Raw genomic sequence first — 17,862 nt, 5'->3', positions numbered from 1 at the left:
GGTGTTCTCCTCACAGAAGTTTATGTAGTCGTGATGGTGTCAATGAGTGCATCAATGTCCTCCCCATGAACCTCGCTGAAGAGTTCCCACCTGGTTGTGTCGAAGCAGTCCCGCAGAGCATCTTCAGCTTCCGTGGACCATTTCCTGACCATTCTGGTCACAGTTGGCTGCCTGTGCACCAGGGGTTTGTACACAGGCTCGAGAAATACCAACTTGTGGTCTGCTCTTCCAAGAGGGGGGAGGGGGGAGGCGTTTATATGCCTCCTTGGTATTGGCATAAAACAAGTCCAAAATTTTATTGTCTCTAGTGGCACAGGTTACATATTGCGTGAAGGTTGAAAGGGAGGACGACAGAGAGACATGGTTGAAGTCCCCAGAGATGATCAGCAGGGTGTTGGGGGACTGTGTTTGCAGCCTGTTCACGACAGTCATCAGGGCATCACACGCTGCATCACCATTAGCCGACGGGGGGACGTACACTGTCACAGCTATGATGTGTGAGAATTCCCTCGGGAGATAATGGGGCCTGAGGCTAATGGCTTTCAGCTCAATGTCCTGGCTGCAGAGTTTGTCTTTGATCGTGATATGCCCCGGATTGCACCATTTGTCGTTCACAAAAACAGCCAGTCCCCCACCGTTTCTCTTTCTACTCCCTTCATTCCTGTCCGCACGTATGAGTTTGAAGCCTGCCAACTCGGCATGTGTGTCCGGAGTGATCGCTGTTAGCCACGACTCAGTGAGTAGCATTAGGCTAGCCTCGCGGTACTCCCTTTGATGTTGCGTGAGCGCCGCCAGCTCATCCATCTTGTTAGGGAGCGATTTTACATTCCCCATGATGACGGACGGGAGGACATGTCTCCTCCTTGTGCGGTGCTCCTTCCCGGCTCGACACCCTCGTCTCCTCCTCTTCAACTCGTGTGGGATATCAGGATTGTCAGTAGCCCGCTGTTAGCCCACCATTCTAACAGCTGGTCCTTACTGTAAACAATGGGGTATCGTGTGCTATCGGGATCCCCGTTCACAGGATACTGGTGATGCTGGTAATGCCACATATTGAGTTGTAATCTGAACTCAATTATAAACCATAATCCCATGGGTGTTTTTGTCTTCTTGTGTCTTGCAGACATCAGTGAAGATGTTTGTCCTGAGAGGCAGGATGCAGAGCCCTCTCACATGAAAGAGGAAGAGGAGAGCAGAGAGGTCTCCCACTTTAATGAGGAAGAAGAACAGCATGTGCTACACATTAAAAGAGAGGAGGAGCCAGAGCACCCTTGCACGAAAGATGGTGACAGCACCTCATCCAATGTTGATGAGGATGAAGATTCTGATGGTGATCTGACATGTCGCACTGACACATGTGGCAGAACATTTGCTTCTAAGAGTCGTTTGAAATTACACGTGAGAACTCACACAGGTGACAAAACGTTTTCCTGTTCAGATTGTGGCCAAAGATTATCTCAGAGGAGAACCTTAAAAGGACACACCAGAACACACACTGTTGAGAAACCTTGTGCCTGCTTAGTTTGCGGCCAAAGTTTCTCGAGGAGGGTAAGCTTAAAAATGCACGTAAGGACCCACGCTGATAAGAAACCTTTTGCCTGCTTATTGTGTGGCCAAAGATTCACTCAGAAGGAAACCTTAAAAATACACCTAAGAACCCACACTGGTGAGAAACCGTTTTCCTGCTCAGTTTGTGGCCAAATATTCTCTGTGAAGGGATGCTTAAAAAGACACGCCAAAACCCACACAGGTGAGAAACCTTTTGCCTGTTCAGATTGTGGCCAAAGATTCACTCGTAAGGGAAGCTTAAATGATCACAAAAGAATGCATACTGGTGCCAAACCTTTTTCCTGCTCAGTTTGTGGCCAAAGATTCTTTTGGAAGGCAAACTTAAAAACACACATCAGAACCCACACAGGTGAGAAACCTTTTGCCTGTTCAGATTATGGCCAAAGATTCACTTGTAAGGGAAGCTTAAATGATCACAAAAGAACACACACTGGTGACAAACCTTTTTCCTGCTCAGTTTGTGGCCAAAGATTCTCTTGGAAGACAAACTTAAAAATACACATCAGAACCCACACTGGTGAGAAACCATTTGCTTGTTCAGATTGTGGCCAAAGATTCTCCTTGAAGGAAAGCTTAAAGAAGCACGTAATAACTCACACTGGTGAGAAGCCTTTTGCCTGTTCAGATTGTGGCCAAACATTCTGATGGAAGGAAAGCTTAAAAATACATGTAAGAACCCACTCTGTTGAGAAACCGTATTCCTGCTCAGTTTGTGGCCAAAGATTCTCTGAGAGTGGATACTTAAAAACACACACGAGAACCCACAGAAAACCTTTTTTCCTGCTCAGTTTGTGGCCAAAGATTCTCGCGGAAGTCTCAGATCAAGAATTACAAGTGTGATGATGAGATGAACACTAATCAATGACATTTTCACCTCTCCTCTGAACAGGCTTCAGCAGGCTGTTTATAGTTTATAAGATAAGAAAGATAAGAAAACCTTTATTAGTCTCGCAATGGAGAAATTCCCAATTCACAGCAGCAAAGTTATGAAAGGAAGAAGTAGAACAACAAAATATAGGAGCTGCTGGAAAGGTAGCCACTCTCGCGGCGCCATTTTAAAGTCAAAATAACACAACACAACACATAGGACACAGACAGTCGTGCAATCTTCACCACTTTTCTGCATACACTTTGTTGTCTGAAGCAGTTATAGATGAAATGTTCCTTATTATTGGGATGATGAACTATTCTTTTCGTTGAGTGAATTGAAAAGTTTTTTTTTAATGAATTAGAAAATCTAGCAATATTACCAGCATTATGATACTTTTGGACTCTTCATAATTGTTAGTTTTTATTCGGTGTGGTTGAGTTGTGGTTTTTCAATGTTGTTTGTGATCATTAGTTCTCAGAGAAATTTCGTCATTTGTATTCATTCTTAGTTTTTTTTGTTTTGTCTAGTTTTATCAAAAGGAATGGTACTTGTCTGGATAGCACCCCATGTACCGAAATATGTGTTTCATCGTCTTTTATTGGATGCGATCCTGAATAAAATGGGCATTTTCCATTTTGTCGTAAAATGTGTGATGGAGCCATCTGTATTGTTGTTTGATGCTGTGTGTTGCTTGCTGGCCAATAAAATTCTCTTTGATGAAAATGCTTTAATCAGCCGAGTCTTCTTCAAATTCCTACCTCAAGAATCGGTAAGCTTCATGACTGGTAAGGCACCACTTCCCTGCAGTTACATATAAAAATAGGAGCTCAAAAACAGGTTTGCCTGCATTTCAATGTTGACCTTAATTTTAACATGTTTCAAATAAGGTCGGATTGGAATTTTTGAACGCCCTTTGAGCTGGGAGGTCTGTGAATGGCAAAACATCATCCATTCATCCATTTTCCAATCCTCTTTTTCGTCACAAGGGCCGCGGACTTGCTGGAGCCTATCCCAGCTGTCTTTGGGCAGCAGGCAGGGGCCACCCTGAACAGGTTGCCGGCCAGTCACAGGCAACGCATAGACAATCAAACATCTGCTCTCACAACCACACCCAGGGACAATTTAGAGTGTTTCATTCACCTGCTGTTATGGGAATGTGGGAGGAAACCGGAGCACCCGGAGAAAACCCACACAGGCAGGGAGAACATGCAAACTCCACACAGGAAGGACGGGGCTGGAATCGAACCTCTCACCTCGGCAATGTGAGGCCGACATGCTAACCAATGTATCACCACGCTGTCTCAAAACATAATATACAAGATCATGAATGAAGATTTATATGTCTTTAATTCATATGACATTGTGTTTCAGCCGGGAGAGATGGAAAACAGGCAGGATGGCGGCCCTCCAGGCCCGCAGCTGGACATGCTTGCTGTAGTGGTTTGCATGGCAGAGCCAGCTGGAGAGCTGCTCCGAGATTGTGAACTGAGACATGTTTTAGCGCACTCTCTCTTGCAAGAAAGACAACCATGCTGCCTCTCTCTCTTGCAAGAAAGACAACCATGCCTGCCTCCTGAGTCTTCCTGTTCCTGGTGTATTCTTAGCGTCAGATCACCAGCATAAACCTGACAATATTCACATTTAACTTGGTGTTACCAGGTGGCCGTAAGTAATAGTCCAGGGTACCATGAAATAGTAGAAGATCCGACATTTACGGTGGACCAATGGACCTGGAGCATGATGGCATTGTGTCGGGCCACCATGGGCATTCCAGATGCTGGCTCGGTAGGTCCAGTACACATTCTATTAATATGTTGCAACTGAAGAATTCTTGCTTTTAAACAATACATTGTATGATCTGAAAATTGTCGTGGAGTTGTGAGCAGTTAGGCTAGGCAAGAAAACTGTGAAAAACAAATTGCCTTTTGGCCTCTGATCAGTCAAGGTTTATTCTTCGTTCAAAAGCAGGTGGCCACAATAAACAAATAAAACAACATTATTCTGGTGCGTGCTAAAGAATTATTTTCAGTCGTCTCGTGGGAAGCCCCTTGGTATGCAACATGCCGGGACGGAATCCATCCACCTCCGCGCTCCCGGTTCCTCTCCCTCATGTGGTTGTCCAGTATTAAGGTGATGTCTAGAGCTCCTCCAAATTAGAACTGTCGTCGCCGGTAGTCAGTTCATTTTTGAGGAGCGAGTTCAACCCGCGGCAAAACAGTCCACACAATGCTCCGTCGCCGTAACCACTTTGGGCTGCCAAAATACGAAAAGTGATTGAATAGTCCACAACAGATTGTGTTACTTGACAGAGATCTAGCAACCGGCCTTTGGCCTCTCTTCCCCGAACCGGGTGGTGGAACACCCGACGAAACGCGGTAACGAAGTCGAGGAAAGAAGACCGGAGGCCCGGTTGTGCGTCTCTGTCAGAGATTTTCTCGGATAAAGTTAAAGAAATGACTTTGCACACAGGAAAATTGTCTTCAATATCAGCGGGAGCGGATCTCTGAGAGCGAACGTCGGTTTAGTTGCTCCGATGATACACACTCGAGCTCCCTTCCCGCTAATTCGGACTTTTTTTGTAACATACAAGGAAAGCACTGTCCCCGATATTTGCATACCGCACCCCCAGTCCGGCCCCTCGGGAGTGATTGGTTACCTGTTTTTAAACATTGAACCACCAGTACGTTGGCACCTTCTGTCTGGTCTATATCGAATTAACATGTTGCAGACTTTTCAAATCTCTGAATAATCTCGCGCCACCTTACCTCTCTGAGCTCATCCGCCCCTACACACCTGCCCGGCGCCTCAGGTCTGTGGACTATTAGAAGTACCAAGAACTAAACTGAGGCTCAGAGGGGATCGAGCCTTTTCTGTTGCTGGTCCCTCTCTCTGGAATGACCTCCCACTGAACATTCGGCAAGCCTCCTCGCTGCCCATCTTCAAAACCCTCCTCAAAACTCACTTGTATTCTTTGGCATTCGACTCAGCATGACTTTGTTCTTGGTTTTACTGTTTGGTGCTTTCTACCGCCTTTATTACCGATTTGTCTTACTGTTTATTGTGCATGTTAAATTGCTCCATGTACCGCACTTTGTGTGCAGCGATGGCTGTTTGAAAGTGCTCTATAAATACTGTTGACATGACTTGACTTTGCTGATGACTAATGTCCACCTGGGCGCGACAGCTGTTCCCAAACTGTCTTTTGGTATTCAACAACTCTTTGTTCCCAATTTGTTTATTCGCACTCTGTGATTGAATCTAGCCTTCGCCCCCTTGATTACTCAAGAAAAGGCCCTCCGCCCAAACGGCCGGCACCTCTGCGCTGAGCATGTCCAGACATGCCCAAATTAACCGAAACTTTAAACATGATACAATGTTGTTCATAGATTTCTCTATCAGTCGCTCACTGCCAGTGCCCATGACGCCGCCTGACCAGTCAACAAGCTCATGATAAACGCTACCTTAGAGTTGTCACTTACATAAGCGGATGGTTGCTGATCAAACACGAGTGAGCACTGATGGAGGAATTGCCCACACTGACCATGTTCACCACCATAATGTGGAGGGTGTGGCAGCATTGGCTCCCGACTAACCGTCGGGGAATGGACGGGTACCCCTGTGGTAGCTCTTTGGATTTCAGGGGTTGGCGTTCTCCGGTTATCTAAGTGCTCCACTCGCGACCCTAAATCCTCAAACCGGTGAGCCAGCATGGAGACCGCGTCACGGAGTTCCAAAAGCGCCTGGCCCTGCTGACTCACCAGTTGTTCTTGGCTGGCCAGGGCGGACAAAATATTATTGGCATCTGCGGAATCCATGGTGGCCAGAGAATTCTGTCACGTTACTAGCGAAGCGAGAAGGTCACGCTTCGTTCGCAACAAATGAGATATTTTTTGGATCCCCAAAATAGCAGACCCCAACAAGAACTCCGTACAAAAAAAATAATGTTTATTACAAAAATCGCATCTCAAGAAATTGAAAACAGAAATCGCTGGTCAAAAGTGAGGACCATGAAAACACAACCCTCCCCCCCGATAACAAAAAGTGGTTGCACGAAAGGCAAGGATAAAAATAAACTCGATACTATCAAAACGAACACTGTACTACACAAAAGAGAACCGACGTCTAGAACAAGAGCAATAATCACGATAACGAGAGCGAGAATAAATGACACACGAGCAAAAGCAGTGGCACGGCATACAATTCTCCGGCAAAGAAGAGCCAGAAGGACGGTCCTAATATGCCAGGTGCACAATGACAGATTGGCAACAGGCAACTTGCAGCCAGCAAGAATGCTCAGTCCGCCACCTCTGCCAAAACCAGAACATGACAGTCACCATTGCATAACCCGTTTGTGTTTTCCCAAAATCATTTTTCCGCGATGAACCGTCCACATATAGAGTGAACCCTCTATTTAAAGGTTGATCTTTCAAATCCGGTCTACATTTAGTCGATTGTTCCGCAATTGCTTGACAATCATGACGCGCTCCGCCTTCAGGCAGCGGAATCCCCATGTACAGTGATGAATCAGTGTGACTGGATTCATCACTGTACATCGCTCTAGAGTCAAATGAGGTTAAGATAACAAAATGGCCATGCAAGACAAATGTCTAGCTGGTGAAAGAAATGTCATGTTCGTTTGCAACAGTAGTGCCATGACTGCATGTGGGACTTTTAAGGTCAGCGGGTGAAAGAGCACAATAGATGAACTACATTCTACTGCAACCAAAGCTGCAACTACAGCTCTAACACAATGAGGAAGTGCACACGTCACACTATATAACTTGGAATAATAAGAAGCTATCGGACGGAGCTTATCTCCATATTTCTGTGCTAACAAGGATGTCATGTAAACTCCTTTACAATCAACCATTTGCATAAAAGGTTTAGAATAATAAGATATTTGTCCCACAATGGAGAAATTTAAAGTCTACAGCAGCAAGATTGTGGGTTGAAGAAGAAAGAAAAAACAGCTGTTTTTTTTGCATTCACAGATAAAGATAAGGTGGCTGTGCTATTTACCAATGTTTGTCACATCATTTCATTTTTTATTCAGCAGCCTGACAGCAGTCGGTAGGAACGAGCGGCGGTATCTCCCCTTCTTGCAGCGCGGGTGTAACAGTCTCTGGCTGAAGGAGCTACCTCGTGCTGTCAGGGCGGGCTGGAGGGTGTGGGAGGGACTGTGTATCATCTTTAAGCTTAGCTAGCATGCTCCTGTTGCCCACCTCCTCCAGGGTGTCTAGAGAGCAGCCCAGGACAGCACTGGCCCTCCTGACCAGTCACTCCAGCCTCTTCCTGTCGCGGGCCGAGATGCTGCCTGACCAGCAGACAATGCCATAATGGATTGCCGAAGCCACCACAGAGTTATAGAAAGTCTTAAGGAGTGACCCCTGAACCCCAAAAGACCTCCGTTTCCTAATCCGGTCAAGCTAAAGCCGTGGTGGAGACTAAAGCTTGTTTTATTTCACAAAACGCCTTCTCGGATTCAGGTGTCCATTGTAAAGGAGATGACATTGTCAAATTTTCCTCATATATCAATTTAGAAAGGGGAGCAATAATTTCGGCGTAATTTGGAATCCATGCTCTGCAATAATTTGTGAGTCCCAAAAAAGACCAATAGCTTTTTTGTGACTGGGCGTAGTGCATGCACAACGGTTTCTGTCCTTTTTTCTAAAATTTCTCTCTCCCCTTTGCTCAATGTGTGTCCCAAATATTTTACTTGTTGTTGGCAAAATTGTAATTTATTTTTGCTTACTTTGTGACCTTCTTTGGCCAAATGACACAGTAATGCAACTGAGTCTTTTTCACAAATTTCTCCTGCCAACAAGACATCGTCTACATAGAGTAGAACTTGATTCCCCCTGGTGGCTCAAATGTTGACAAACTTGCTGTCATTGCTTGCCAATAAATTGTTGGAATTTCACAATAGCCCTGCGGTAGTCGTGTATAGGTATATTTAGTATTTTCAAAAGTGAATGCAAACCAAAACTGGCTATCTTTGTCTACTGGTATGGAAAAGAACGCATTGCTAATGTCTACCACGGTAAAAACTTCAGCATCAGGCCGTAATGAATTCAGCAAGGTATGTGGATCAGGCACACACGGTGCTCTCTGTATTACAGCAGCGTTTACTGCTTGTAAATTTGAACCATCCTCCAACCCACGGAAGGTGGGGCTTTTTTCACTGGAAAGATGGGTGTATTGCAAGGTGAATCTGGGCATTTAATTAACACCCCTGCTTTTAATAGTTACTCAATTACTGGTTGAATTCCTTCAAAAGAATGAGGTCTTAACGGATACTGTTTCTTGCAAGGCCTGTGTTCTGTTTTCAGCCTAATTTTAACAGGTAATGCCCCTTTTATTAAGCCAACATCCCAAGGGTCCCGTGACCACAATTTATCAGGTACTTTTTGTAGTAATTTTTCTTCTGACTCCGTGAGTCCTATAAAAGCAATATCAACATCCTTTAGTCAGTGTAAATGCACTCCCATTTGGACTTGAACCAACCAATGGAATGGTTTTCTGTACAAGCCGGCATGTGCGCTGCATTCCAAATCAGGCTCTACTTTTATCCAATCAGGAATTGTCAGGGCACTTTGTTCAATGTTAATATGTGGTGGTTTCCACCCTTTGTGTAATGCTCTCAATGCCATTGTCAGTTTGACACCTGCCACAACTGTTGATATACCATCCGAATATAAATCATCTTTGGTCATTTTGGCAGGTGTCGCTTTCGCAAGTTTCCCTTCATAGTCTGTATTAGGACCCTTTGTGGTTTTATTCCACATGGTTACATATGGCATATCAGTGTCCATCTGGTCCTGTTTTTTTTTTATCATTTCTCGAGCGGTTTGCATTAGACAACTTCCTGTTTTTGTAGGCGGCTTATCAAGCACATTGAGAGTGTCATAGTAAAATGCTGGATCATGGTTTTCTATCACATTCAATTGCATTGCCCGCAATTCTCGTCTCCTTTTTATTTCAATGCTCCCTGCTTGCAGCGGTACCCCAATTTGCCCAATCCATCCCTTCATAACAAATTTATCGGACAGTCTGGAACATATAACATCGTTAATTGGCATGATTCCCCCAACGAATCTCCTACCCATCACGGTTTCATTTCAGGTACAAGAGAACCACGTCCTTCGGCTGTCCTGAGAAGTACCATCCTTCCTGATAAGCCGCATCCCAGACGTACCTACCTCATTACATGTTTTTCTACACCAGGGGTGGAAAACTCGCGGCTCCCGAGCCGCATGCGGCTCTTTGGCCGGTTCAATGCGGCTCCCGGGCCTTCACACGACAAGCGTCGAAAACACCTCGGCAGTGGCGCTGCCATTCAAAAAAGGCGCTAAAGACACAGAACGTACTACGTACTATCATCAATCCCGTTAGTTGATTGACAAAGAGGGCAACCAATCAGGGATGCCCATGTGTATGATGTGGCTCTTTGCAGTAACATGGTAAAAAATTTGGCTCTTCATCTTTGTCTGGTTGGCCACCCCTGTTCTACACGCTCCCGTGTCACACAAAAAAGTTATCCGTTTGCCATTTACAAACAATTTAACCTCAGGTCTAACTTTGTCCAAAGCTAAGACTCCATGTACATTTAAATTGTCGGTGTCATCTATTTTTTCCTCATTCACAACCTCCCCATCCTGAACATCATTTTTAACATGTGATGCCTCTAGTCATCGGGTTTGCGCCTCCTGTTGTTGCCTTCTCACTCTCGGGCAATCTCGTGAAATGTGGCCTTTTTTTCCACAACAGCAACTCTGTCCGAATCCTCGTGAATTTGTCCCTGGCCAAAATTCTGGTTTGGTCGCTTAAACCTCCCTCTAATTCGTCTTTTCTCCCCAAAGTCACTGATAGTTCTACACAGTGCTCCAAACATGCCCTTCTCTTCCCCCAAAGCCGCTGAGTCATCCTTGCGCTTTTTTTCCTTGCAACATTGTCTCGGCATGCAGAGCATGGTTAACATACCCCTCTAGACTACCAGTGGGTTTGTTAACATCATATTTATCTATCCATTGCTTAATCACATTGTTAGAATGTGCATGGAGAGTATTTTTCAATTGTTCCTGATACACACTGCCTGCAGTGTGATGCTCAGAAATGCCACTGTTTGCTCTAAAGCAGGCTGTCATCCTTATTCGGTACTCTTCAAACGGCTCATCATCCTTTTGTTTCTCATGAACAATAGCAGTGTCATTGGCCTTACGCTTGAATTTCTCTCTAGTTCGATCTATCAAAACCCTAACACGATGTGTCAGCTCTCTGCTATCATGCTCTAACACATCACTGCATTGTTTTGTGTCCCAATCTCCCCTCAATCTGTGCCAATTCCATTTAAGTGCGGTCATCCACACTTGCTGAACTTCCACACCATTTAAGTGATAAGACCTTCTGAGGTCTTCCACTTGCTGTAGAAATTCCTCAACATCTACTTTGTGAGATATGCCTTCTACAGCTTTTTTCACATCTTCCTGTGTCCAGGTTCTCTGAACCAAGATCGTGGGCGAGTAATAATTTATCTTTGGGTTGCTACCTCGATCATGGGAAAGATATCATGTTCGTTTTCCCCACTCTCGCAGTAATTAGAATTTGCGAGAGAAAACATTTTCCCCAAACGTTACACTTCTCTAATCACCCCCTTCCTCGCGTATTTCCCCCACTGGCCTCGTTTCATAATCTTCTTCTCTATGAAACAGAGTTGCGGTCTCTCTCTCTCTTTTTTTCCACTTTCTCTTTCTTTTATTTTTCCCGTGCGTTGCTTCTGCGCGAGATGCAACCAAATTTCGGTATCCTCATAACCTTCTTTATTCATTTTCTTATGGTTATATTTCTTTTTAGCCCTTATTTTATCTTGCGAAGCAAGTAATTGAGTCAGGGCTGAGCCGGCCGGCGAAGTCGTATTTTGTTATCCATAAATTTAAGTGTTTAACTTTTGATGGATGTTTGCTTTCCACAAATTTCCAATCCTTACAGAATAACTCTTGTTTAGGACCCTTTTTATTCGATTTTTTGGGGTGTTTTTATTACCCATTTTGGAGGTTGGGGTTCACCTGGGGTGACTATACAACCTTTTTACTCTCTGAACAGGGTGATGATTCACTGTTTGAGGTAATTCTCAGCCTTCTACCACACAGGTGCGACACAGGTGTGACACGGGTGTGGCGAGGAATTCTTGCCTTCGCTTCCTCAACAGGTATCACTTGCAAATCCTCTGTTCAATGGAGGTAACTAACATCCCACACACACTTTACACACTCACTCTTTATTTAGATTGATATAATGAACTCAACTCAACTGTATTTATAGAGCACTTTCAGACAGCCATCGCTGTATACAAAGTGCTGTACATGGAGCAACTAACATATACAACAGTAAAGCAACAAATCGGTAACAAAGACGGTAGAAAGCACCGGACAGCAAAACCAAGATCAAATCTCAGTCATGCTGAGTCAAATGCCAAATGTTGCTGAGCATAAGAACATTTTCCCTTTTTTGGGGATATATGATACAAGTGTCAGTTCCTTTGTGAAGCAGAAGAGGCTGGAGAGGACCTGCCTTCCTGCTGTTTGTTTGATTTGTGTAGGAAGCTCCGGCTTGTTGCTCCTGATTGAACACCGAGATTAAGTACGTACAGGACACAGCCACCCTCACAGTTTTATAGACTACGCTGTCTGTCCTTATCACTTGACATGGATGAGTATTCCCAAAGTTTTTCCCAGTTTTATAGACTACTCTGTCTCTTTTCTGCGTTTAATTGCGCAAGGGGCCACCGTGGCCCTCTATTTTTTAGACTCTCTCGCTCTCGCTCTCATCAACCCTTGGCTCCCGGGCACGGAGTTGAGGTCCAGCCCTGTAAAAAGGGAGTTTCTTTGCCGCGGTCTAACTGGTCGTCGGCTCCTCGTCTGGAAACGTCAGGTATTTTGCGATCCTGCTCAAAGGACCAATTAAATGTCAGGTTTATAACAAATATAAATTGACAAATATACACTTACAAAAAGGAAGAGAGGAGACGTCTCTGTGGTTTTGTTTTTTTTTTGGTGGGAGGGAAATAGGAAGAATGCTGCTCACAATTCTCTCAGCTGTCCTAAACAGCCCGCCCCCCATGCCCTCTCTTTTTACATGCTCTTGAGGTCACTAGGTTACATGTAGATGAGGCCACGAAGGGGAAGTTTGGGGTAACAGCAAAACTGGCCACACCCTGACTTTCACTCCAAATACTGTACATGATGTCTAATATTTTATCAAGCCCTTTTTAGGAAATGCACAAGCCTGATAAACACTTTTTTAATCTGCCAAAGCACTTTTAATACGTCAATTCAGCCTTTCTTGACAAATGCAGAAGGGTCTCCTCCCGTTATCTGGTCATCTCCTGGGCCCAGGAGGGTTCAGCACGTTTCGGTTCTCCTGTTTGTTTGTTTGTTTATTGAACATAAAACATATAAAGTCATAATTTAACAAAAAATAAAGTAAATAAAATAGTAAAAGGAAAGAGAAATCAGTCATCATTCAACACAGTTATTCTGTTCAAGGGAGTAGGAAGAAGTAAAAAAACGTATCTAGTCCTACCCCATGTTATGTGTTTATATCTAATAAATCATTTTCATATCAATCAGAAAAGAAAGAACACAAGAAGAAAGAAGTCTCCATTAAGGCTCAGACTTTACCCGTAACCGTGATATTTTTACTACTTTTGGTTTGTATCGGGATTTTATACATACACACCCTGGCACTCTCGTATCAATTTTCTCTTGTATTCATAATGGATATTTCAATACCTTTCTCTATTTATCAACTTAGTTCTGATTTATCATTATATTTAATGTTTAGAATTTATCATTTTAACTCTGATTGATGTTGGTTGTTTGTACTATTTTTTTGAATTTGTTTTTGAACTCAGCAAGCGATTTACTCATTTCCAGGTCCGTTTCGAAATTATTCCACAGATTAACCCCTTTGATAGATACACTTCTTTGCTTGATGTTTGTTCTTGTTTTGAGTTTTTTGAATAAGTTGGTACCTCTTAAATCATAGCTGCTTTCTCGAATTTCGAAAAACTTCAGAATGTTTTGGCAGAGCAGGTTATTGTGTGCTTTGTACATTAATTGGGCAATTTTAAAGTCAACCAGGTCATAAAATTTCATCATATTTAAATTGATAAATAGTGGATTTGTGTATTCCGTATATTTTGATCTATTAATAATTAGAATTGCTTTTTTTTGTAGTTTTAGAATTGGGAGTGTGTTTGTTTTGCAGGCATTTCCCCATATTTCCACACAGTAGGTCATATATGGTAATAATAATGAAGAATATAATGTGTACAAAGATCTCTTATTTAGCACTTCCTTGGTTTTGTAGAGGATCCCAATGGATTTGGCTATTTTTCTTTTTACGTTATCGATATGTGGCTTCCAACATAGTTTTGAGTCTATTACTAATCTGAGAACCTTGGTTTCACACGCTCTTTCTATCTCTATTGAGTTTACCATAATTTTAGCTTGTTGTTTGATTGGTCTTGTGCCAAAAACAATGAACTTCGATTTTTTTCGGGTTAAGTGACAATTTATTTCTGTCAAACCAGTTTTTTAATTTGTTTAATTCGTTTTCTACGGTTGTCAGGAGCTGTTTCAGATTTATTCCAGAACAGTAGAAAGTTGTATCATCATCAAATAGGATACATTTAAATTGTTTTGAGACATTGCAGATATCATTTATATATAAGATGAATAGTTTTGGACCAAGCACTGACCCCTGAGGAACTCCATGAGTGATTTTCAGTTGATTTGCCTTTTTATTGTTGAGCTGCACGTACTGATATCTGTTTTCTAAATAACTTTTTATCCATTTATAGGCTACACCTCTAATGCCATATCTTTCTAGTTTTTTCAATAATATACTGTGATCTATTGTGTCAAAACCTTTTTTTTAGATCTCGGAAAATCCCTACAGTAAATTCTTTGCTGTCTATATTAGTGGCTATTGCTTCCACAAACTCCATAATTGCCATTGAGGTGGTCCATTTTTCCCTGAAGCCATATTGATTCTCACTTAACAGCGCATGTTTTTGTATAAAGCTATCAAGTCTGCGAGAAAATAGTTTTTCTAATATTTTTGAAAATTGTGGTCGTAGTGATATTGGTCTATAATTTGTAAACAGATGTCTTTCTCCACTTCTATAAATTGGAATAACTAGCAATTTTCATTTTTGATGGAAAGATACCAGCTTTGAACGACAGGTTGCATATGTGCGTGAAAGGTCGCACTACATATTCTATAATCTGCTTTATTATTGTCATATCAATATTAAAGCAATCAGTTGACTTTTTATTTTTAAAAGGTTTTACAATATTTGATACTTCTTGTTTTACAGCAGTAAGGAACATCGTGGAGGAGTTTTTTTCTACGTATCTATCTATTTCAAACACGTTTGGTGGTTCAGGAAATTTTTTTGCTAGGTTACTGATGTTGACAAAATACTCATTAAATTCAGTTGCTATTTCTGTAGTTTTTCCCAAAATAGTATTTTTGCCTTTGATAAAATACTCTGGATAATCCACTTTTTTAGGACTATTTCTGATTACTTGATTAAGTATTTTCCATATTTCTTGTGTGTTACTTTTATTCTGCTCTAATAGTGCATGATAATGATCTCTTTTACTGGTTCTTATAATATTTACTAGTTTATTTTTATAGGTCTTATATTTTTTTTCTGCTTCTTCAGTTCTTAATTTTAAAAATAATTTATATAAATAGTTTTTCTTTTTACATGCGTTTTCTATGCCTTTCGTTATCTATGGCTTACTTGGGTCTTTATACTTTTTGGAGACTTTAGTTAATGGGAAATGTTTATCATATAAGGAGATTATGGTAGACCGAAATACTTCAAACGCTGTATTTGGGTCTTCGTTTGAGTAGACCTCGGTCCAGTTTTGTTTTTCTAGGTCTTGCTTAAAAGCATCGATGGAGCGTTGGGTTCTTTGTCTTATTTCTGTTATGTGAGTTGTTGACTTTGCTTTTCGATCAAAATAATTATGAAAAACTGCAAAGACAGGTAGATGGTCACTTATATCATTAATGAGAAGTCCACTTTCCATTTTATGATCAATCTTTTTGATAAATATGTTATCTATTAATGTGGCCGTGTCAACTGTTATTCTGATAGGTTTCAGGATTACTGGGAAAAGGCTATTGCTGTACATAGTATTTATGAAGTCAGTTGTTTTTTTGTGTCCATTTGGGTTTAATAAGTCAATGTTAAAGTCACCACACATTATTCGTGTTTTCTTATCGTTGCAGTAGCTGAGCATGTCTGTTAGTTTTTTATTGAATGTGTCAATACATGATCCTGGTGTCCTATAGATGCAACTTATTATATTTGATGCCTTTTTATTATGTATTTCAATGGTTAGACATTCCATTAGATTTTCTATTATGTTTGTCAATCTCTCGATTTTACTGCATTTAAGTGCTTTGTCTACATATATTGCAACCCCCCCCTCCTTTTTTGTTTTCCCTATTAGTTGCAAACATTTCATAACCTTCTATTTCCATTTAACTTGTTTTATCTTTGTCAAGCCAAGTTTCTGATATGGCAATTATTTTAAATTTATTGAATTTAGTCAGGTATTCTTTGATTTTTGTGAAGTTTTTATAGAGACTTCTACTGTTTAAGTGTATGACTGAAAGTGCATTTTCCAATTTTATATTAGTGTAGAATTGTTCATCCAGGTAATAGTCAGTTTGTTACCCTTTGTTTGTTCTTGAAGAAGTTATTGTCCGGGTCCAAATTGTTCTCGGGGTCGAATGGCTTATAGTCAGTATCTTCAAAGGGTTGGAAGTCGATGTTTTTGGGATGTGAATTTCCCGCTCCCACGCGGTCGTCACTGGCTCCCTCGCGGTCGTCACTGGCTCCCACGCGGTCGTCACTGGTTCCCTCGCTGTCGTCGCTAGCTCTCTCGCTGTCATCGCTGGCTCCCTCGCTGTTGCTGGCTGGACGCCTACCGGGTCCCTCGTGGTCGCTGACTCCCTTGCGGGCGTCGCCGACTCCCTAGCGGTCGTCACTGGCTCCCTCGCGGTCGCTGGCTCCCCTGCAGTCGTCACTGGCTTCCTCTCGGTCGTCTCTGGCTCCCTTGCGGTCGTCGCTGGCTCCCTTGTGGTCGTCGCTGGCTCCCTCGCGGTGGTCTCTGGCTGGTTGTCTCCCGGCTTCATCACCTTTGCCACATATAAACACTTGCAAGCACACATTACTAATAATACTCTTTGAATAAAAATTCACAGCAAGCAAAATTAAACAGAATCATCTTTTCCCTAAATTCCTCCATCAGTCCTCAAACCAGGTTTTCAGAGCTGTACAAAACAAACATATTCACAATGTATTAATTAATGTTTAAGATTTTTTTTTTCCCCCAAGATGGCGCCCAAGTAGGCAGCCTTCGGCAAGTGCTCTTCAAGAGCCTTGCTTTTTTGTTCTTTTTTGTTGTTTTTGTCTTTTGTTTTGTCACATGTTGTTTGTTGTTTCATCGTGTGGACCTGATATGGACTGTTTTCAGCGTTTTTTGGCCACGATTCGTCAAAGGATAAGTATCTGTGCTTGGTGGTTGCGCCTTCTCGGCAGCACGCCTGTACCAGCACAGATTTTGATTGGGGGGAATGTCGGCGCCATTGACTGTCGGTGCTGGACAGACCTGGGGCACTTGTGTTTTTTGCACCTGTAATGGGCAGCATTTTTCACAACCTCGTTTTGTTCAGTGGAGATGTCGGCGCTGTTGGACAGTCGACGTGGGTGCGGCTGGATGAATGGTTACTGAAGTTGAGGATGAGGAGAGAGGAGCGTTGGCGCAGAGCGCCGATGCGTATTTGAAACCGAGAGTCGCCGCTTGGAATTGAAATGGATTTCCATGGGACAGGAGAAGTGAACCAATCTCTTTTTTCGTCAATGGATGCTACAGCTTCTTGTTGACTTTGAAACTTAGCTTGTAGCCGATGTGTGCACATTTTGAGCATGACGTCTCTGATCCACTGGTTAAAGGACACTTTTGATTCTCTCCTCTTTCATCTCAAACTGCTTCAAACAAATTAGCATGTGACGGAAAAGTGGTTAGGACTGCACGACTGTCCGTGTTTTATGTTATGTGTTGTGTTTATTATTTTACTTTATGTTAACTGTTTTGTTAAGCGCTTTGTTACAGCTGCCGCTGTTGTGAAAGCGCCATATAAATCAGCATGTATTGTATTGTAACAATGAGAAATCCATCCATTCATTATGTCAGACTAAAAAAGTAATGATATCTCACGCAATATAAATGTTTTCAAAAAATAATTGACAGAAATGAACAAGATAATTACAAATCTTGGAAGATTCCTGAGAGAATTTGAGAGGTTTTCATTTTTAATGCAAAACAAGAATGGGATTG

At 42.3% G+C, this 17,862-nt stretch overlaps 1 protein-coding gene across 1 annotated transcript; it reads left to right on the top strand.

Moving 5' to 3' along the window:
- The first annotated feature begins 1,036 nt into the window (after positions 1-1,036).
- Positions 1,037-2,349, top strand: LOC147186590 (uncharacterized). The gene has a single exon (XM_086101301.1). It carries the CDS (start codon positions 1,093-1,095, stop codon positions 2,212-2,214), a length of 1,122 nt encoding a protein of 373 aa, XP_085957427.1. The 5' UTR covers positions 1,037-1,092; the 3' UTR covers positions 2,215-2,349.
- Positions 2,350-17,862: the final 15,513 nt, after the last annotated feature.

Source organism: Hippocampus guttulatus, chromosome 21 (assembly GCF_054856545.1).
Source record: "Hippocampus guttulatus isolate MCC_2025c chromosome 21, RoL_Hgut_1.0, whole genome shotgun sequence".
NCBI classification, from domain to species: domain Eukaryota; kingdom Metazoa; phylum Chordata; class Actinopteri; order Syngnathiformes; family Syngnathidae; genus Hippocampus; species Hippocampus guttulatus.
This window is presented reverse-complemented; position numbering and strand designations above follow the sequence as displayed.

Coding starts and splice junctions, on each gene's coding strand:
- LOC147186590 (XM_086101301.1), top strand. CDS start 1,093: ATGGGTGTTTTTGTCTTCTTGTGTCTTGCAGACATCAGTGAAGATGTT.